General features: G+C 31.0%; 1 protein-coding gene across 2 annotated transcripts in view; it reads right to left on the bottom strand.

Annotated features, from left to right (window-relative positions):
• Window positions 1-20468, bottom strand: part of LOC111028193 (serine-rich adhesin for platelets) — a 262409-nt gene extending 241941 nt beyond the window's left edge. The window contains exon 1 of one of the 2 annotated variants that reach the window (XM_022306743.1): window positions 19768-20468. Coding sequence is in view for 1 of the 2 variants with exons in the window: in XM_022306742.1 (XP_022162434.1) it covers window positions 1585-1611 (27 nt within the window). In the remaining variant the exon portion in view is untranslated. Of the gene's footprint in view, window positions 1-1584; window positions 1724-19767 lie in introns of those variants that run through there. The other variant, XM_022306742.1, reaches the window with a different exon arrangement.
• Between the last annotated feature and the right edge of the window lie 4163 nt (window positions 20469-24631).

Here is a 24631-nt window from a genome sequence, read left to right as displayed (position 1 = left end):
CGCGCACAAATCTCTATTTACCCGAAGTAGCCCAAGCTAAAACAGTGTGTTTTTTTTTATTATTATTATTATTATCATCATTATTATTATTATTATTATTATTATTTCAAATGAACTCGAGAAAACCTATAAAACAAGAAGTAGGTATATATACCGAACATTTTTATGTGTTTTTTCATTACACGCCACCGTCCATCGACCTTTCTAGATAGGCAATTTAATATTTTTTTCGACGAAATCAAATTCCGTCGACGCTTAACATACCTACCTATTTCCTACTGGCTATTTAACGCGTGTTAGTGAGGTTAAAAATCAATAAACTGAACAAATATACATCATAATGAAATCCATTGTGTACTTATATAGAAATATTATTGATTTTAAATATTATTGTACACAACGATCTTATAGTATGGCGCCCATAAAATAATATTATGTATTCAATTGAATACAATTTTTTTTAAGTATGTATACTGTATAGTATAAAAAATATTTTTTTTTAGTAAAAAATAATATATTTACTGTTCTTAAGGACAATATATTTTTTGATCATAGAAAAATATCTTAAGTATAATATGGACATAACTAATTCGGTAAGTCTGACTACAGAAATCATAAGTCCTGATGACTTTATTGAGACAAACAAAAATGCTACGACCAAAGTAATCTAAATGTATGTCGTAAGCAAATCTAAGTAGTTGAATAATAATTTTGCTCGACGAAAACCATGTTAAGGTTTCACTTTTATTTTCGTAAAAATTTAACAAAACGATTAGGTACCACCCATAAAGTACACTATACACGTTCCCCGGGTTCCTGATCGGAAGACTTTGTATCAGATTAACACAATTCTGATCAAATCTACAACAGTCTCCTTGACATTCTGATTCATCATAATCGCTTATTTTAGTATTTGTTTTCTTTTTTAGCAACATTATTGATAGCGTTTCGGAATACAATGAGAAATATTAAATAGGTGTCACACGTAAATATTCTTTGATCACGAATTTGCATAATATAACACAATAGGATACTTTATTTTAAACAGCAAACATACTTCTATGTGAGCATAAGGTATAGAAGTGTTGTACCCGATTCATGTGTGTTGTACTGTTGTTATATTATATTATCATAGTTTACTGCCATATGAAATGTTATTATACTATTTAACATAATATAGGTCATAATACGTCACGCTGATTGTAAACTATGAGTATAAGGAAATAGCTAAGGATTCTAATAAACTCGTTCGTTGGTCCGTGCTCTGGTTTACCAAAAATCTATCCAACAAATGGGTATTGGCTTGGCCTTAACTCAATGGCCTAAACGCATACGTATGAAAAACGTTAAGCAACCGAGACATTTTTTATGTACCTACAAATTAATTTATAGAATAAATAATTAAGCCTCGTAATAGACAATATTATACACTGGGCGCCGAAAAAAAACGTAGATTATTCGAATAGATGGTTACTATATGCTACCTGTGTATGTATAGGAGCATAAAAAAAACTATTAGCCTAAGGCGCTAATAATGCAAAATAAACGCTTGAATTTAAACTTTAAAATAAATTATTTTCTAACCTCTTTTGTCCATTGGGTCGTCAACATTTTTGAATACTATGAATATGGTATTTTAGAACTTTTTGCGGTGATTTTGAGTAAGAAATGTTGCCAATGAGTTCATCACAGGACCTTGTGTTGTTTTTATGTAAAAAAAACATTAGTAAACGAGACATTTTTAAGCGAAACTTCTGTACGGCGGTTATAGATATACTCTTGACGCTGGGACAGGCGTCACGTTAAGTTACTTTTCCATGAAATCTTTTTCGTGGAAGAAAAGCCTTCATATTTGTACAAAAACCATAATAATATTATAAATCCGATTGTTTTCTTCTGAGGAATTATGCATTTCGTTAATTATTTTCTGCTGCGATTAACGACATAACAAATTTTGAGAAATGGTCACCCTGCAAAATATTTCAATGCATGGACTTGCATGGTTATAAATGAAACATTTATAAATTAATTATGTTTATTGTTTACAGCCCCCGTCGACAAAGGAAAAATATTGTGTCGCCGTGTCTACCAATCTTTGTGTACCAGTAAGGCTGTGAACAATTTTTAGAGCAAAATTGTAATCTCATTTTATTTATTTGAAATTATAACTTAGAGGTCGATGGGTTCATAACCGTACCGTCATAGTTGTTCGCACAATAAGTCAGATAATTTTAAATTTTCCTTTGTCTCATCTGTGTATAATAATAATAGGTAAGTACCTTATCAATTAGTTTTAATTGTAAATATTATTTTTTCATTATATTTCTATACAAATCAAATATTCTATCGGTTGAATGATTCCTGAAGAAGTTTCTTTTCATCCGTAGGTACCTACTCACACCACATACCTTTTTTTAAGGTTATTAAGGCGCTTTCCTTTATTATTTATACAATTCATAGTCCCTACTCTTAAGACTGTACTCTGCTGTTATTCATATTTAAACTTTTTGCAACTTAACTGACAGTACGAAAATAGCAGAATTATCGTATTTATTTTTTCTTGTCGTATTTCCTGTCGGGTGAAATATTGAAAGTTCTGAGTTATTGGCACAGGTAACAATTTAGAATCCTATACCCGACTAACAATATTATCAAAAACGCTCTAGAACTTCGTCAAATTTCCTATTCTCTGTATCATTACTATCATACAATTATCCTCATGTGCCTCTTAAACGTTGTCTCCAATGTTCGATAAGTTTTCAATATTTTTATGTTTAAATAAATTTAAAAAAAAAAGCTATAGGTCTAGCTGTTCAGAGTTGAATGTTGTAAGCTATTTGTTAATTTTTTATGCTAATTCTATATTAAAACTGTACAATTAATTACTATAAGTATGTATTACTAATTATTATGCATGTTATACGTACATAGTTTTGGGCTCTATCGTTTATATGCTTATAAAATATAAATTAATAACAATAACCATGTTTTCGTACAACAAAGCATTTTAAAATCTTCTCTCGTTTTCTTATGACTCAATTATTTTAAAATTGTTTTTCTATTGTGAAAACTAAAAACTATACTTACCTAAACTTTTTGTACCCAATATCAATTAAGTTTTGAAAACACACTCTCATTCTTATGGTTTGATTATTATTTTTTTTTTTCTAAGTATGTAATAAATTATTATTATTATGTTTACTAATTATTAAATAACTATCATGAAAATTATTTTATTTCAGACAACGTTCGTCTGTTGTGAAAGGGATTTGTTGAATAAGATTTTGATCCCTTTCATGTCCACGGTCTTTTACCGCCGTAAACATATTTTTTCCATGTAACTTCCGACATTTACCGGATACATCTAAATCCTCATATACGAAAGCGATCATATATAGGTATACCACTATATGGCGTTGTGAAGTATTCAGACCATAACGCGTCGGCCATTAACCGTCGTGAAAAGTGTCCTGCAGGACGAGGAGACATGAATCACACATTTATTTTCAAACCACGCCGTATCAGCGGAGAGATGTGGATGGAGTGAAGAAAAAAAAAATGAAAACAAGAAATTAATATTCATATAGTATATATGTACGTATCATTATATATTATGTATAGGTATATGTTTTATTATATATAGATCGTTAATGACGCGCGGCTCTTTCGTAATGAAATGGCTTGATGCTTGTAAATCAAAATTAACCGAAAAAGATTTGTTTTACCCGCCCACCTTGCCCCCCTCCCCCATCCCCGCATGTGGTGGCGGTGGTGTCCTGAAAAGCGGTGCATGTTAAAAATAAAGTCTTAGGTCTACTACAGCTCGTTTAACCTGAACGCCAGGAATGCCACAGAATGTTGCACGTGATTTATACATAAATGTTAGTTGTTGTTTTGAGAATTACATCATGTGCCAAACACAACAGAAATCATGACGTTATGTGCACTCGTCACTATGTATACATAATAATTAGAGGTGCCTACATCGAAATTCGAAAAAACTTAAATTCGTTTGAAAAATCTCTCTTTGCGTCGCCACATAAATTTAAGTAGGTACATAAAATGTGAATTTACTTGCTTTTTTAGTTGTGTTGACCATGCAAGTGCATACTTTATTATACATGATATATATTTATTATTATATAGGTTATCATTATATGAAATTACGATTTTTTCATAATTGTTGACACAATTTATATAGTAAGTCATGCGTGACTGTTGACTTAAAAAAATTATGAATTGTGTATTAATACTATAGCAGATAAAATGTGCAAAATACTGTTTGTCAGATGTATATATTATTGTATACCGTAAAATCGTTAAAATATTAAATTTTAAAATGCTCTTTAGATGAGCAAAATATAATATATGATCCATCGTTTTCATTTTATAAATGTTTTATTATGAAACGGCTAGTTAAATTAAATGACATTTACAGACATTTTGTCATAATTTATTACAAAGAGAATTAATAAACCAATATCATAATGTAAACAGACATAAAATATAAAAATTAAAATATTAGCTGACTACATAGTCACTCTCCTCGGCGGTATTTCGACACAGGTGTGACATTAAATTTGAAAAGAATAATAAATCATTGCATTCAATAAACGAATCTGAGCGGAAATCGATTAAAATCACGCTTGCCGACATTTCTTTAAAAAAATTGTCCGACGATTGTTGACGGGGTTTTTTTTATATAACTTAAAGAAACTGAGAAAAATGACCTCTTCAAGATACTATAATATACTATACACTAGTTTTTCTATAGGTACATAAAGGTGCTACTTGAAACAGTTGAAACACTTCGAAATTCGTGTATAGAAAAATATAATAAAAATAAACACCAATGGAAAACCAACACGTTTTTTTATATTGCACAGAATCTATAATATCAAGGCTTGACTTGTTAAAATGTATGACTTATCGTCTGTTATAATCAATTCTTAAAAAATCTTTAATTTTAAAAATCATGTATCATATGATATTATATTAAACATTTGAATGTGTTTTCTTTAATCACTTAAACATTTTTAGTAAAACAATATTATTCAAGCAATTAAACACGACGAAAAGTGTCATAACATATTATTACAACACTGCCCTTGACCGTAACCATAATCATAATATTATAAATATTTGTACGAATAAACTGGATCGGCAAAGACTCAAAAATAGCCAAGTCCTGAGCGTTGCCAATAAATGCCCATCGTTTGAAATGTTTAAATTAAATTAAAAATTAGTAAATAAAAAATATGCCGTTGAATTTCTCAGTTAATAAATTTAGTAACGACGACTTGATAATACTGCGACAGGATTTGAGTTAGTGAAATATAAATGTTCTAAATTATGAGTATATGAAACTTTTTGGAAAACCTTTGGGTATCTTCTTTTTTAAATTTTTTTCCTTCTTTATTAACCCACTCACCCACCTAAAAAAAATACTATTATTTTTTAGCCATTTTGTAATTATTGTAGTTTTTGCTGTTAAAATGACACCATTAAAATAATGGTCTGGAAACTTTGGTTTAGACACAAAGTTTTTTCCAAAATCATTTAATGTGGTCAAAAATACATCAACATATAGTTGCTATTATAGTGTATGCTTAAAGATGCCTGTTGAACTTCAAACGTTATTATCCTTGGTCCGTTACCACGAGTGGCTATTATGACCCAGTGTTCGCGAAATGCCTGAGTTTTAAGACCTTAGGATGTTTCTTATTATGTTGTAGTCATGGGTCGAAAAACAAATGGGGTGTGTTATCTCTCCCGGGGTGATTCAAAACAGTTTGGGGTAAAAAGAGGGTTCATCGAAAAAAAAATGGATTTTTTGATAAAAGCAGGCGTTAAGTAACATGTTCGTATCAATCAACGTTTATTAGGTACGACATAATATAGGTACTATATTTTATTGTTTTTGAATTTTAAATTTGTTGAAGTGATTTGTTTTTAGCCATTTAATTTAACAAAATTTTACAAGTTTTGAATTAGACATTGCAATATAATTAATTATTTTTATTATGAGAATAATAAGGGAAATAAATCACAAGAGAACTAATTGAATACACTCCAAATGAATAATAACTATAATCAGCTATTGCGTGCACTTTTATTTCCGTACTTGCAAGCCTACTCCTCTAAATTCCATTCTTAATTGAGACAACAATTAAAATTAAAACATATATCGATGTCTTTTCTAAAGCTTGATAGTCGCGCTGTCTACTACCTAACGAGTTATTACTTATTTTCGATTTATATAAGACAATACATAAACGATTTTATTATAACTACCGTCATCAATAATATTTATCCTATGAACGATTGCACACCATGTTTTTATTTTAAATAATAAATTATGAAATATTTAAAATCAATAAAACAATGGCCCAAAAAGTATCATTACCAATGTGTTATGTTAGGTTAGGTTAGGCTACTACACTATTTCTGTGTTTATATGCCTCTTAAAATGTATACATAATTTTAGTTAAGTACCTATAACGTACAACATGAGTTAGTAGATATTTATAATTCATAGCACTATTAATTTTTCGCATGTTATACTTAGTTTGATAGTATTTTGTTTTTCATGAAATAAATATTAAATTTAAATGTATGTCATAATCATTTTAACTCAGAGTATTGACTCAGAATCCAAGAATTTAATATTCTTAGGAACCGTTTGTATGTTTAATATTATTTTCATATTTTTTTGAAATTAATAACAGAAATATATTTTTACACAATGTTTACAAGTTCTAAAGTGTAATTTATTTATTCTATGTAGTTTGTGAGCATTCATGCTAGTCCTCATTTATTTTCTTGACATTTAGATTTTATTCTTTTTGTATAAAATGTTTTTGAATTATTTATTTATTGTTAATAAATACATTTGTATGGCAACAACATGGAATATATCAATATGAATACGTTTGTATAAGTAATAATTTTAATAAGAGCAGTATAAAAAAATCGAAAAAGGTTCAAAATTAGGTTAACTAAATATTTCATTATTTCTCTTATTTATGAAATTATAGAGAAAGATATATAATATTTTGTATACACAACAGATTGTTAGTAAGTTGAAAATTATAAAGTAAATACATAATACTACTGCTTGTGCTAATGTACTAGATTATAATGGTTTTGAATAATGTAAACCAACATCGGCAAAATAAAAATGTTGGACAAAATATGCACGGGGCCAAAATTACAAAAAATCAGAAGCTTAAATAAATTACTCTAGTACCGTGGTTAGCTATTCAACAACCGATTGCCGATACTTCTATATCAACTATATATGTTCATGATGTAGGCATTTAATTTTTATTCCCTCCAGTTTGTGATCACGTCATGTTTATTTATTTGTCAATTGTCCACGCGGCCGTGCGTCGGTATTGTCTGGAAAACGGTTTTCTTATTTTATGGTCGACAAAAATGCATTTTATGGCTTTTAAAATGACCAACAGTCGTCTCTAACTTGACGAACTTTAGCAGGCTCCGGTACACGCGGGTGTGCCATGGTTTGGCTTGAGTCCAATTGGTGCTTGTCCAAGATAGGAAAAAAAATAGAAAGGGGAAAAAATCGCGATTTTTTTATGAACGCGAAATTATCGTCACTCTAACATTATTACATTCCACAAGAGAAACATCCGACCTCTGATCTTATCAATCACAGAGACCAAATGAACTCGACACGCGTTGGCATACCCCCGGAAAACGATCAGACATCGGCAACGAATTTTGGCTAGAAATCAATATTAGATTCTACTCGGTGTTCTAAAATGTTTGATTCCAAAATTTACATAATAGGAAGAAATGTACAGGTTTTCTCGACATAATAATAATAAATGTGGACATAAAATATTCGTACATTTTGATGAATATACAGGTACCTAATTATAACAATTAATTTCAAATTATGCGATTCCTAAAAAGTTTTAAGATATGACGCAGACGCACCGTAATAGTTTTAACTTTATTTTAAAACATTAAATATGATACAACATATTTTTATCAGTACCTAAATAACAAAATGTGTATTTTTACCTTGCTGTTATTTTTTCGTATTTTATATTCGTATTTTTTGTGTGGTATGTATAATATTTGTATGCAAGAGTTACTGGTTGCGAACACTGCTCTACTAAAAACTAAAAAATGTTCATTTAGAGGACAAAGCAGTCACCACAATTAAAAATGTGGTAACGTTACGTGTTGTATTAAACGACTAATACTATTCAATATAACATCAAACAAATTGATTAATATATAATAATGTTTATTAAATAAGTTTATAACCTACGAAAAATTCATTAAAAAATGAATAGAGTACCTATGTGTATGTCACCATCTACTTAAAAATATAGACTGACACGAAATAGTTAAAAAAATCATAACTGAATATCGTTATTTGCTATTAGATTAAATAATTTAAGCAATGAACTGAATTCGTTTTCAGTTTGTAACTAAATGATATTCAACTATTCACTAAAAAACATAATTTTATACCTACACATTGTGCAACTTTCATATTTTTTAATTTTAATTTTATGTCATTATTATTACTGCCATTAGTTTTCTATGGAAATGAGATGAAAATATTCACCAGCCAACTGTTGCAACGAAATTCGCTTTTTGCATTTTAAATTAACAGGTTACCTTAGGGGGTTGTGTAAGAATATATATAATATATATATATATTATATATATGTATCATCATCAATACGACACTTGACTTTCTATCAAGTTGAGAGTTTCAAACTTTCGTCGAGTAAAAAAACGCACCTCTGTTATTTTCTATCCCTCAATATACGGTTAAAACTTTTTTGTGAGCCACCGCAAGTTACGTCAAGAGAACAAAGATCCAATTTCGGAATTCATTGTGCGATCGGTAGCTAAAATGGCGGTGTGGTTGGAGGGAATTGGTATAGCAATAAATCTAATTGTTTTTTCTCTCCGACCTGCCGACTTAAAATCCCCGGATACGTCACGTTCGGAAACGTCTGCGGGAAAGGGTGTGGTTTTATAGGTAAGCGACGGAGGGAAAATAAAAATGTCCCTTTTATACTTGTTGCAGTCGGTGAGCATATAACAGAGAACTGGAAGGGAAAAATAATTGTATTTCTTCGACCTGAGCCCACAAAACCCCTGTCACCGTAGTTCGCGTCCTTGGGGACGGTTTATCGTGTTTGGCTTCCAATATACCAATGGCAAGCTCGGCTGAGAGAAGATGAAGAAAAATTGGAATTATTTGCTCTTTGAAGTCAAGATAAGGTAAGGAATAAAAAAAAAAGAATCATAAAAAAGTGACCAAACCTGCAAAATTGATCTACGAAAAAATATATAATATAATATGCTGTGCAACGGCTTATTTATGGAATTCGATTAGATTTTAATTGGTTTTTTTTATAAACCTTTCTCAATAAAAATAACTGCATGAATAACTTTGCATTGATTTTTTTATAATAAAACAAGTTTTTTAAATATTATTTTAGAACAAATAAATCATAATTCAATGCAAATATTAATTTTTGTACGTTTTGTATTATACGTATACGTATACTATACCTACCGAATATTAAATGGTTTATTATTACCAGTATTTTATGCTGCATAATAACAACTTTTACGATTATTTTTATACCTAATATTTTTATCAAGATCTGATTGTGGTAACAATTAATTTTAATACAAAATACAAAACTGATGATGAAAATTAAAAAAAAACCTCAGGTATATTATGACGTACCTATTATTATTATTCACTATACCTACATTTTAAATTTTTAACTTAATTATTTTTCTTTTTACTATATTCATAAATAATTTATTAGGAATAAACTTAAAACAAAATGTTATTGCACTTAGCATAATATTTTGAATAATTCAAAAAATGGATAATGATGATTACAATAATTATATTCTTCAAATTTTTCATAAAATAATTAATTGAATTCAACAATTTACTACATGGTTATGTTATATAATATTTATAGTTTGTACCCAACTACAACAGTGAACTAACTTGTTTTGTACGTGAAAACTCGCAAATAACCCATCGAAAATCGTAAAATCTAACCAATAATTCATCGTTTGAAAGCTGGCCGTTGCGTTAGGGTGCACTGTGATATATGACACTTCATTTTTTATAATGCATTGCTTTTTTTCTCTAGTCGCTGTCCAAATGAAAAACCACTTTACGTAAACGACAAAAGATCAGAAGTTTCGATAATTTTTTTGTTCTGACCACAAAGTATTTCAATCGCCAACAAATATTCGAGTCGTTTAAAATAAGTTAACTCGTAAGCTTGTATTATACATTAAAAACGTATTAAAAGTTTAATTTTCTACAGCGCCCACACGTCATTTAAAATATGATAAAATAATTTATTATTATATATTATTTGTGCTCAGTACAAGGAAATAAAATATAAAATAAATGTTTTAGCCTTTTCTGAACTATGAATAGGTACGTGGGTGTCATTTTTTTTTTTAAAACCCCATTGCCGACTTATGGATTATTATATTATAATATTATTCTTCGAAATCATTTCATACAATTTGTATTTTTCACTTCAGGGTGACATTTCATGCAATTGTACTTAAGTATAGAAGCAAAGGTTTTTGCTCACAACATAAATATGACGTGTAAATGTGTAATACAATTAAAACGTGTTTCATCGAATAACTGTGTTGTGTTTGTCGCTTTTATTCGAATAAATTACTTTGCAGTGAAATTCTTTGAAAATTGTTTGCTTAGCGCGCGCTCTTTGTGCAAGAGACTTAATACTGGTGACTTGGCGTGCAATAAACTAATCCGATGTTCATAATGAATTATAACGGAGGCCAAACCCGTTAAAAGTGGTGGCCAACTTTAGCATGTACACGAGGAATTTTTTCCACCTCCCCTGACAAGTTTACATAAACTTTAAACCCTCATTAACAATAATAATTTTACGATGATATTGTGTACCTCTACCCTTTCTCTTCGAGACCGAATTAATAACACAGTCGGATTCGCATAAAACGATAAATTCTGTAGGTGTGTCGTGTGATATCCATACTTCTCTCAAATGTATTGCTATTAAATGCGCTGTCTTAAAAAATACTTCATCGCGATAAAATAAAAAAACGACCCTGCACAGAAGGCAATGCAGCAATTACACGAATTCTAATTGAACACGCGCCACGTACATTTGGCCATTTAGGTGTCCGAAATCACGAAAAGTTAACATTTTTTATCCGATTATTCATTCCGACGGGCCGTGTAAAACAACAATACTATAGGTGCCCTCCAGTTCTGATAATATCCTTATAGCTCGTTGACACGCAAACCTTTTATTCTTTTAATTCAAGTATACGTTCTATAAATATTTTTTTAGTTTCTCTTTATTTTTGAACTAGGTATGTTTTAAAATAATATTATAATGCAATACCGAAGTAACCATCGTATACCTAACGAGGTTATTCACTTGAACCAAATAATTAAGTGTTTTCAGATTACTTCCACGCGATCAAACTTAAAATGTAAAGTAATTAAAAAAAAAATAAGGAAATAATAATTATATTTTACAAAATCGTTTGTTTAATGAAAACGACAATGTGTCATTTCAATTGCAATAAATTAATAAAAAAAACTAAAAATTAAAAAATGGTAAAATAATATATTTAATTGTTAAAAGTTAATATTCATAAAATGTAATAATAATAATAATAATAATATGTTCTCGCATCGTCGAGAGAAAACATTAATAACGAGGGTTGATGCGAAAAAAGATATGTTTTGTTCGTATACAACTGAAAGTGTCATTATATAATATTTTCTTGTCACACAGCAGTCACAGATAGGTACATAATTATTACTACTGTTCTCAGGTATCGGTACTGCATTATCGTTTGCGGAACTGAACTATTATTAATTTGTTTGTACGTCGTCAGCCACTCAGCCATATAAACGAATATCTATAGTTATATATGTCAATTTTATTCATGTAAAATTCTCTACTGCACTATTGAACGTTTTAACATAATATATAACAACTATTATAATAGGTAGTTGTTTAACGCTCAGCTCTCGATGCATTATCATAATAATTCTCCGGAAACGTTTGAAAATAAATAATAACGTCTACAGTCAAACCAGTACAATAATTGGCGTCACGGAAGTTGTAGCATCGTTGCTGTTGTAGTAGTTGGCCGTATCGTTTACAAAACAGTTAATTAATTGGAGGGAAATGTTAATGGATTTTCGCAGTGTGCACCGTCGTCAATGAACGTTTCGTGCACAGCGTGGAAAATTCGACCCCGGTCTTATATCGTAAACAGTACTATGCTTGCACACGAGTGTGTGTGGGTGTGCGTGACGCGTGTGTGTGGTGAGCCGGTTGTTTTACTGCGCGTGATACATGTGATTGTAATATTATATATATAGCATCGCAGTGTTCATATTATTATTTTTTGAAACTTCCTCGAAGATGCATCATTATTTGAGCCCGAACAATATTCCGAATGGACATTGCAGCTATATCGATATTTTGTTTTAAGAATATTATTATTGAGTCGGATGTACTTGTGCTAAAAAAGTTTTGCACGTTACACTGCCGGTAAACGCCGCCGTCGAAATGTTGGACAGAAAATAATTCACGAATTTCCGGTTTAAGCGTTACCTGTCATTCCGCGAATATACCCAGACACAAAACACCGCAATATTGCATTGTGTTTATGTAAAAACACACAATATTTTGTTTTTTAACCAAGGGTCGGTGATATACGTGCATGGGGGTGATTTTTGACGTGACGTAACGAAAAACGCACGCCACCGTATCGGCACTGATGTACGCACACACATGCTCATGTGTATAGGTAGGCACATTATTATTATTTTTGCGGTTCGTGTGTGCTTTTGTTTCGAGTCTCGGGACGTGGCGGTGCTGTAGCTGGGTAAATATATATACATAGGGTGGGCGGTGTGGGGGGCAAACGGGGGCGCAGTGTTGTGTGTGTGTGTGTGTGTGTGTGTGTGTGTGTGTGTGTGTGTGTGTGTGTGTGTGTGTGTACACGCTGAATGGCAATCAATATGCGGAGAGGGGTGGCGGCGGCGGCGTGTCGGCGTGTGGATAGGCCTAGCTCCCAGTTTCCTTTTGTGCGCCCCCTCCCCTCCCCCGCCCATCTACCTAGACGAAACGACCGCGGAGGAGTTATCTTCGGCACGAGATTCCCATTCAATTCCGTTTCCATTACGCCGGGCGGCGGACACCGTGCAGCGGTCCAAGCTGTATCCGCACCTTCAAACCTGCAGCCTCCCCCCGCGCATCCCCCTGCCGTACAGCTATCGGCCATCTGATTAATTATTTTCTCCGTTCCACACCTATTTCTAAAGCCACCAAAACCATTGTGTCGGCGGCCGATGCGTTTGTCGCGGTGAAAACGTACCTGGTCGGTTTGCCGCGGTTTCGGTCATGTGCATGTGCGACAAGGCGTCCACGGCTGCCGGTAGGGCGAGATTGAAAAAACGTGACGACTGAGAACACTTTCCATATGGACATTCCAAGCTGGTTTCCCCTATCTGGGTGACCGGACTCATCGGCTACATTTTGGTACGAACTCCAGAACTCAGCTGCGTTTGCCAATTTTCAAACGGAACTGTCTAAATGTCGACTCAGGGAGTAAGATTTCAGTTTGAATTCATTATGTTATAATTGTCATTCTAAAACCACACCGTTTTTCATTTTGATTTTTTTTAATTTTTACTTTTATATAAGTTGCTTGACTTCACCTACGCTATAAAAATATTATATCGAACTAATATGATACAAGGTTATTTAACAAGCACGGCCATCCCGTTTTTTCTTTAATAATGTGGTTTTTTTAAATTTGATTTTTGGAATTTTTAAATATACTACAATTTCATATTTTTGAATTCTTGAGATTTTTTTACTACTTAAAAGTTGTCCTGCAGGGATACAAATTTATGTTTATCAAATGAAAACACTCCTTTTCAACTGAAAATTTTTCAGTTTTTTAGTTATTGAACTTCGTGTTCTAACGATAAAAAACACATAATAATATGTTTTATAAGATATAGAGGCTGGCTATAGTTATTTGAAAATGTTAGTAATTAATATTAATTCATTTTCAAGGACTATTATTCTTAGTGTAAACATTATAATAACTGAGAAACTACTGTAAATCAAAATGTTCAAAAAAACTATCTGCTAAATAATTTACAGGAAAAAAAAATGATATTTATTTGGAAAACAAAAGTTTGTATCTCCACGTGGTAGGTACTCCGTAGTAAAAAAAATATCAGATATTTGAAAATGTGGTCTTTAGGTATTGCTAAAAATTCTGGAAATCAGAATTTCAATAAATTTTTTACTAGGTATAGGAAAAATGGTGGAGAGCACGGTTGGTGCGAATCATCCTATACATATAATATTATTTAAGCGCATATAAAAATATAACATTAATAAAACTTTTAAATATGGGTAATCAATCACATTGTCTCGTTAAGTTTTCTTTTTAGACTGCACACTTGGTAATAACTAATAAGTATATAGTAGAAGCACACGTGAAAGTTGCGTTACACATTAAATATTTAAAATATTAAATTGTTTAATCAAATAAAAAAAATAATGGTACGCAATTAATTTTATGTGGCGGAAACAAACGTTCGCATTTGATGTATCACACGCATTTTTCGGACAACGTATTTTTGTTATTTAAAAATAAACGGTTTAATCATATTTATAATGATTTTGTTTCAAAAAATATACATCATCCATGTTCATTATAAATATTTTTACAAGAACATAAATGCAATTTTATTTATCACATAAAAATAAATTTAGATTCAAGTAGGTAGTCAGCGCCATGTTAAAAATGATCACTTTTACGTATTATATAGAAACTGTAATTAATCATGCACGCAATATTATTAATATAAGCCCGATTAATTAATTTTATAAGTATAAATAAAACGGAAATTATATTGCGCAATCTCAATTTTTACATTTTTAAGAATACCTAACTATTTACTGTATGTATTAGTATTTTCACATATTTTGTATTTCTATTAATATATTCTTATAGTTGATCGTAATAGTACTATCTATATTACTTTTTTTTTTAACAATCATCCACATCAGTAAGTTCCCATAAAATTCTTCTACCTATTACCTATAATATTACTTCGGCTTGAGGCATACCTAATTTGTGTCACGCACGTGCTCCTACAACTGCAGTATATGTATTTTAAATATAAAAATCAAATAAACATTTTTTATAGCAGCAATACCAAACATGATTAAATAAATAAACATATGTAAACGCATAATATCACCGCCGTTTAGGCACGTGCTATAATATTATGCAGCGCGCGCACATGTATATTATTTTTATCATTGGTGCCAATAACTTTTCAGTTCCGGGATGTTTTAAATAATTGTTGTTTAATCGTCTTTTTCTTTTCACTATAAGTTGTGTTAAGATTAATCGTTTGGTTCACTATTTTGTGTTATATTTTATCATCGCACGAAATCGTTAAGCACAAAAATAACACCGTTTAACACTTTTGATCGTTTTAAATGCATTATTTGGCGTACAATTATTAATGTTTGACACTATATTTGAACGTATAGGTACAATACCATTAAAACTTGTTCGGAAACCGTTTAATGAGAATAATAATTGTATGGTATTACTATTACAATATTATGTTTATGTCTATGGGATATAGTTTGGCGTTAACACAATGTCACACTGAACCACTGTGTTTAATACATTCAAACTTCGAGTATTTTGTAAGTTTGAACAAGATTCACCACGTTCAACGGTCGCTGGCTTCCGAGCTGGACTCTATATACTTTTTTTCATGTATTATTTTAGAGTTGGGTCAGATAATATGCTTACGTGACTGCAACTAGGATGTTTGTTGTTGTGATCTGCGACAGCAGATTTAATAACCGAACACACGAATTAAAACGATTTCGTTTTTAAACTCTGCGACCGGATATTTTTTTTCCTCTCGCCGCCGTCGCCGTCTTCGTCTTTACGACGACGTAGACCACGTGCTGTGCGGGGGCGCCCACCAACTGAAATAGCCGCGACATCACAAACGGACGTCACGGTCTGTGTAATCATATCTATCAGTTTATTTCTGTCATCGCCGTCACTACACGTCGAGAGGCCTTCAGATGAAGTCGACATCGTTTTGTTTCCCGTGCTGCAGTGTATGTGTCCCTCAAAGGTGCGTAGGTACTTGTCTGCGTTTGTGCGTCTATATTATATGGTATGCTCTCATTATTATTTTATTAGATTATACTTTATTATGATGTGAATGGTATAATAATAATTACTGTCGAACGGCGTACGCAAAGTATACCTGCTAATTGCCTTACAATTATTTTTGTAGATCACAAACGTATACACACCACTGCGCATGACAATATTAATACTATTATAATTTGATTTATGCCGTTTTTTCTTTTTCTTCTCGTACAAGTTACATATATACCTATAGACTAAATACGTATTTATTTATTTATTATATTATATATCGAACATTTGGTACATACTATGCAGGATTCTTTACGAATTTAATTGTGAACCTTAATTTTGTATTCCACAATGGAGTAGAGTGTCTGTATTATCTTAAAGCATTTTAGGTATTCTGAAGAATTGACATTTTCAAGTAAAATTTTATTATTTTATTAGATTATTATGACGTGAACGATACAATAATAATTGTTAAGCGACGCGTAGGTAAAGTATTAAGTAGGTATACGATTGTTGCAGATCACAAGCGTTCACCCACCACTGCATACGCATAACATATATTAAAATAATTTGATTTATGCCGTTTTTCTTTTTACCTAAGTCACATAAATCTATAGATTACATACCTACCATTTATATAGGTATCAAACATTTTTAACGGATGGGGTTCTAAACAAATTTAATTTTGAATCTTGATTTTGAATTCCGAAATGGGGTAGACTATCTGTATACTACCTCAAAACGTTTTAGATATTCTGAAGAATTTACATTTTCAAATGTAATACTACTATTTTATTATATTATTATGAAGTGAACGATACAATAATAATTGTTGAACGAAACGTTCGTAAAATATTAAGTATACGTTTTTTGTAGATCACAAACGTACACAACACAAACACATGTACGCTATAATAATAATAATAATAATAATAATAATAATATCACACCGCGTACGTTTTAAAAACATTATAAAAATATCCCATGTGTGATTCCTCCGAAATAATACTTTCAGATGTGCAGCTGATGCTTTTAAATAGTTTTGTTTTTCAAATAATTATATAAACGTAATTATTGTTTGATTGAAATGTGCCGCGAAGCACAGAAAAGTTTTGTTGAGTAACACATTGAATATTCGTAATTGCCTAGAAATTATGTTCAACTGCAGATACCTATAATATGTAATTATTAAACATATGCATGATATTTTTAAACAAAAGCTAATTATTACATACAGCAATATAAGCAGTTAGAATATATACATATTTAACTGAATTAAATCTGTAATAATTTCATATTAAACTGTAATTTATTTTTGAAAGATGTTTAGTGTAAAAGATGCGATGAAAGTATAAATACAAGGCTTTCCTAGTAATTCTCGTTCGTTATACTTATATAACATTAGAAAAATAGCAAAGTAAAATGTATGAATTGGTCTTACTTTAGGCACAACCTTAAGTAGGCATAAAATTAAATATACAAAGGTATATAATATTATTGTACGTTGAATATTTTTCTATTTGTATATTTATCTATTATGAATAAAATATTTAGAAGCATTTTTTTTCAAAATTGGTTTTTTTTTTTGGTATTTATTTAATGTAATCCGTTCAAATTGTAATTTTTATTTTGTTTCAGAAATGTTTGATGTTGTTTTAATAATGTCTTCAAATTAGCATAGTTAATAAATCGAAAGAAACAGAAACCTTTACGTTTTTGACATTTGATATTTATATTAACTACAATTATATACATCTATAATATAACCTATCTATTTTTAATTTTTTTAATGCTATTTTCTATGGTCTTGTATAAATATAGCTATGTAATATTAACTAAAATATAAGAATAAATATAATTTGTTAACATTAAATAATTTAGTTCATTAGCATAATAAATGTCTGAGAAAATTTCATAAGAAAAAACTTTAAAATTAAACCAAATAAAGGTATTTTTAATAATTATAACTATAGATTGCAAACCCAAGTAAAAAAATGCATTCATCAATATAATATAATATTCTACAGTAAGAAATAATGTAACTGATTAGTGATCACACAATATGTACTTAATGAAATTAAACATTGATGCCTGCAAACAATTATTACCAACTTGACCGACTCATCTTACGATTTATCAATTTAAATTATATGTAATATATTATACTAGGTATACCCAGTAGAACGAATGTTTGAAACATGCGAATTTGAACCAATAAACAAAATCATATAGCTGTAAATATTTAAAAAAAAAAATTAAATCATTTTTCACAAATTTTTACGTCCATGGATAAAAAAACTAAAAATGTTTACAAAAAATTAAAAGTAATTTCGTGTTTTAAACTCATGAAAATGCATAATTTATTTTAATTTTTGGTCTAAGTATATATTATTTCATACAACTTTATAGCCAAAAATGTTTTCGCTGAAACACCGTAGGATTATAAGACTGTAATCCCTTACGTTCACAGACATGAAATAAAAATTCCTTTCAAGAACACGCCCGGTGCATTAAAATAATGATAATAATAATAGTAAAAAACAGAGAAGGGACATACAGAAAGCAGTTAAATCTTTCTTGGTTTTATAGGTCTTGGAAAGCCACGGGTCATATGCGTCTTAGCTATAAGTAACTTTAATAATAATAATATATCGATAAAAACATAAAGTTATGTTAAATTGTTTTCTTGATTCTATAAGTTTGGTTTTATTTAAAATAAATTCACCATAATTAGCGAAGGCTTGTCGTAAAATGTACAATAAATCCGTTTTTTTTTTAAAACTTTATGTGTTCTCATAAAATGGAATATTTTGATTTTCGATGCCCACATTACTTATACAACGACGTATTGTTCAATTTATTGAGGTAGGTTGTAATACTATTATCATAGTAGGTGTGCATAATTAAACGTGTTTGTTATTCTTCAATTACTTGTTGCCTGCAATATTACTTTTATGTTTTAACTTATCCTATAATTATGTTATTGCAAAGCAAAATAATTACTGTTATAAATATCTATCAATAAAATAATTAGGTTTTTTTTATACTTGAAAATACTTGCATGCTACAACTCATATAAAGAACTAAGCTTTTTATTTATATTATGATAAACAATTTTTTCAGCTCTATTTTTTAAAACAATTATTCAAAAATAATGTATTTACCATACACATAATATTATATTACATTTTTAAAATATTGAATTTATTTTGTGGAATTAGAACGAATAATACCGAACATTTCAAATGTATCACCCACATTGGCTATACAATTTAATTGGACATTTTTCTAACAAAATATTATTATGTTTATAATGTTGAATTATTATTGGTATAATAATACCGACCATTATTTAATTTTAAAAATTGTACTGTATAGTTGTACACATATTTTAAGTTGACAGATAACATATATCAAACTACACATGTTTGTACAAGCGTCCACGGTGACAACAACACCGGATGCCTAATAATCATTGATTTACAAACTGACCTGTGTTATGGTGACGTTGATGGCACTGAGGCCGTTTCCATCCAGTGCGAAACCGGTTTCAGGTCCACGACCAACAGTCGGGGCCCCAACCGCGTCCTCATAGATGTGCACACAAGGCGATCACGAAATTGTTCGTACCGACTTTATTTAAAACTAACTTTGAGGTCCCGATCGCGTCGGAAATAAAAAAAAAAAACTACCCGATATAAAAAACAGACAAACACACTTTGAGAAGTTCAATTTTCGTTTTCCCACGAAGCGACGACGGCGTTTATAATTGTTGTCGTATCGCGACTGTCCAATATAACAACGATATTATTTAATTTGAATTACGTATAATAGTCGTGAAGCTCGTGGTATGATGGTCGAAGTACTGGTATAGTGGTAGTATGGTAAAAGTCGTAACAAAATAGAAGTAGTCTTATAGTAGTATCAGTGGTGGTGGTAATAGTAGTCGTAAACTGTATATATTATTAATATTAATGAAATAACGATGGTAAAAAAAAAAAAAACGAAAAACAAATAAACAAGTAACAAAAATTAACTCCGAGATAGACCGCAAAAACTAGACAGATGTATAATTTTTAGTGAGACGCAACCGTCACGCGGGAAATCTCGCGAGCGGGGGAACTGGGGGGGCGGCGCTCGCGCGACGGCGTTTAACGCGTGCTCGGCGAATGGCAGGGATGAATGGTCCGCGGCAGACTGCCGGCAACGCTCGGGTTGTCGCGGCGCGCGCGTTCGCCGGTGGCCACCACGCATGGGGACGCGCGCGCGGTCTAGCGGTGCGACACCGTGTGGCCACGCGCGTGCCACCCCCGCCGCCACCCGCGGAGACAATGACCCAGTTTCGGCGGTGGTGTCTTCCGGAAAAGCTAGGCGGGGGGGAGGGGGTGCGAAGAGTACCCGCCCGAGGAGAGTGGCGGTGGGCGGTGGAGGCGGCGGAGGCAGTGACGGTGGGGGTAGTGGTGGCGGCGACAGTGGACGGACACGAGGAGGAGAGACGTGGAAAAAATGAGTACACACATGTGCGTACACACACTCGCTAATTTTAATAATAGTGTAATTTATAATAAGTATGCCCACTATACGATACAAGTTGTGCTTGCGGCAAACATTTTACACAAAATATCTCATAGTAAAAACATGGTGTTCGCTAAGACGCAGTGGGTGCAGTGGGTACTGTAGACGATAGGTTTTCGAGTGCAGTCCACGACTGTTGTCGGGTCTTCGTCTATGGGCTTATAATTTTAACGCTTGCAGCCAGTAACGGTGATTCGATCTCTGCAAAATGGAGTTAACCCTTAAGAATTGTATACCTCATCGGAGGACGCGAGGCCGAGTGGCCACTCGAGTGTCCAAGACGGGGTCGGGCAGTAAAAATATTTTCAACCCACCCACCCCTGAAATACCGATACTCAGATGTAGTTGAGCCCAAAAGCCATTCGGTGACAACTGCAGATAATGTCCACTCGCCTTAATCTCATTGAGTCATAGACCTCGGAATCTGCCTGACTACAATTATTAATCATCAACCTCCATATCGTGACGTGTACACCTCCGTGGTATGTCCAAGACGGTGGATGAATTGAACTCTGATGCACGACACGACGATGGCGATCGTCCATCGGTAATCACGAGGACTGTTGCTCAGACGCCAGCGAACGATATATTTTAATAGTTTGGGCGAGGTGGACGGAAAACCCGCTTTACAATAATATTATTATAACTGGAAGAATGTGATTCGTTTCGGGGTATTTGATTGTTTGCAGGGGACTTCAATGTGTTCTGATAGAAATTGTATTTCTTTAGAAACCTTTCTGTCCTAATCAAACATGATTACGTTTTTCAATAAATGAAAAATCGGTACGACAACGCAGTCAACTCGTATTATTTGTGTAGGATACTTACGATGCAAAAACAATGTATATATATATAATATATGTAGTGAAATTGTGTATATTGTCGTGAGTATATATAGTTCACATTATAATATTATGTTAAGTGGGTAAACTAAATTAAACACAATATTTTAATCTATATTAATAAGTAATATGTTATTTCTGTTGAGTCTAATACATTTTTTTAAGCATTTATTCATGTGTCGTGTCATTTTGTATTACAACATTAATATATTATTATGATGCAATGTGGACATTTTATAACATATCATTATCAATTAATTATCATTGTACTGAAAAATAGCTATGGAGTATATAGGCAACGTTACAATTTTTATTTATTTTAATGTAAGTAGATGGTATGCATTTTTTAAAAAAGCTAAAATTAACTTTAAATTAATTAAGAATTTTATATTATATTATACATTTTTTTTTCCAAGTAGACGGCATATTTTAATTAGTATTTACTAATCCGAGAAATTTAATACTAAAAAACAAGCTGTCTAAAAAAAAAAAAGTATGAAAAGAAACATAAACTAATGACGTTCTGGACTCTATATTGCAACGGTCATCGCAATAATCTGTCATCTCGAACAGTTTTCAAAAAAACACATTCAATTTCATAACTTTGATATAACATGTGGTTCAGCGTACTGGAAAGCACTAACACATACTCACGGTAGAAAGCTTTGGATGTATTAAATGACCTGTCATTGTTATAGCTATCATGTTAAATTCGAAATATTGTTCTTATTTTAAAAGAACGAAAATATAATATCGAGACAGACGAACGACGTAAAACAAAATTAAAATTTAATTTGAGTAGGTAAGTACTGAGTTTTCTGTCAATATCAATATGATATGAATCTGCAACTTTAATTTTGTATCAATCTTCACTACCATGTTGAAACGACCAAACAAAATTTTAATAATATATTTTTAAAAAGGGGTAAGAAAGAATGGCTAGGGGCGTTTGATGGACAACGTTAGTGTGAGACATACATCATTATGATACAATATAATCATATTTCAAAAATAATCATTAATATAACATTAAACTTAGGTCAAAAAACAATATTACGTACACTGCTTATTTATTTATTTTTCACGAAGATTATGGACATCCATCATAGATAGGCATGTTATCAATATGATCAATAAATAAATAAAAAGTTATTTAGACATTGTGTATTATACTATTTACTTCACCGATATTAATTCTTGACAAATTATTATAGTAGGTATAATAATCTGAATTAAATTTTCAATATATAACTTACATTTTTGTGATTTTATTTTTTTAAGTTGTGACCGATAAAATACCAAATATATTACACAAAAACTTTACAAAATCAATAACTATCACGCCTGTTCGGAATAATATCTAAAAATATAACCTTTCACGTTTTAAATTATATTATAAAATACAAAACCGTTTGCTTAAATTAAAATATATCGTTTATCCGAATGAAACGGTGTATTCAGTTCTATACGTTTACATAAGTATTATGCATATTTTTTTATTTTACTCACAGAAATTAAACGAATAAATATTGATCTATTGGGGGTAACGGGTCGACGAGGACCAATTGTCCCAGACTTTGGTTCCCAGAGGGGTTTCCGGAACCTTCTGATCTCGAATCCGATGAAATTCTCTACTAATGGGCAGCTATATACAGGAGATATTCTTCCTTTTACTCGGAACAATAAGCAGAGTCAATGGCTTCACTGCAGGCAGCGCTATGTATTCGAAATCCACACAGTTCAGTTTCTTTTGAAATCACGACGCAGTTGATGTTTTGGCTTAAATATAGAAAAAAAACTCGTTTTGTTAACCCTACGCTGCACTATCTATTGTATAAAAAATACGACTGTTTTTGGCAACTAACACAGTGTGCTGTAACATTAAAAAACATGACAAAATAAAATAACTATTCTAAACATTGAATATTTTAAGTTGTTATGCTTTTTCAAAAATATATTATTATTATTATTATGTATATTATATTAGACGATAGTATTGATTAGAGTTTTTTTCGTGAACGAAAAAAATAAAAACTCAATAGAAAAAAATTCCAAACTATGTATATGGAGACCAAAATCTGAGTGTTCGTCTTGTTCCTCCTAAATTTGGCAATAGTTAGAAATTAGAATAGTGTATGGTCGACCTTGTATTATATTTTTAGGTCATAGATATAGTACGAATTAGCGAGAAAAATGATAATTTATCAACATTTTTATGTTACCTTACAATATTGTATAATATGTAAAGATAATACTATAATAAGCCCCACCAAACATGTTCAATGTTCATAAATTTCATAATCAAGTATTAATGAAATAATGACAATACATTTTTATTTTTATTATTTTTATTACTATTTATGTAAGTTAATTCTTTTCTTACCATTCGGCATGCACGTAAAAAGATAGTGCTCGCATGAACTTAGATGACATATTTATATGTGTATACCGAACACTTGGACTGATGGTTCTTTACAAATTTAATTTTGAATCCGGTATAATTCCGGTTGTATTAGCTTAAAACGTTTTAGGTATCTTGAATAATTGACATTTTCATGAATTATTTATTTAATTATTTTTTCATAGCTTTAAATTTGTAGAAAACAATATTTTTTTAGATCTGTAAAAATATACATACGTGAAAACGGTCTTTATTTTTTACCACACAATACAGAAAGAATGGCTTGATAATCTACGCTCAATATTGAGGTAAAAATATCTTCGGTTAATATTCTTATCATCCTTAAGAGATGACTTTTAATATTAATTATCCTTGAGGTAAATTATATTAATAACTATGTAATTTTTAAACAATATACAAACTACATACACAGAGAATAATAAGTAATTAAGAAACAAGTCCTATAGACATTTTTCGTTTTTTAACAAATAACATCTAAAATTCTAAACGGGAGTTGGACTAATCGAGTAGATATATT

Source organism: Myzus persicae, unplaced genomic scaffold (assembly GCF_001856785.1).
Source record: "Myzus persicae strain clone G006 unplaced genomic scaffold, MPER_G0061.0, whole genome shotgun sequence".
In the NCBI taxonomy this organism is placed as follows: Eukaryota; Metazoa; Arthropoda; class Insecta; order Hemiptera; family Aphididae; genus Myzus; species Myzus persicae.
The sequence above is the reverse complement of the archived record's forward strand: the minus strand, read 5'-3'. Positions and strand labels throughout refer to the sequence as shown.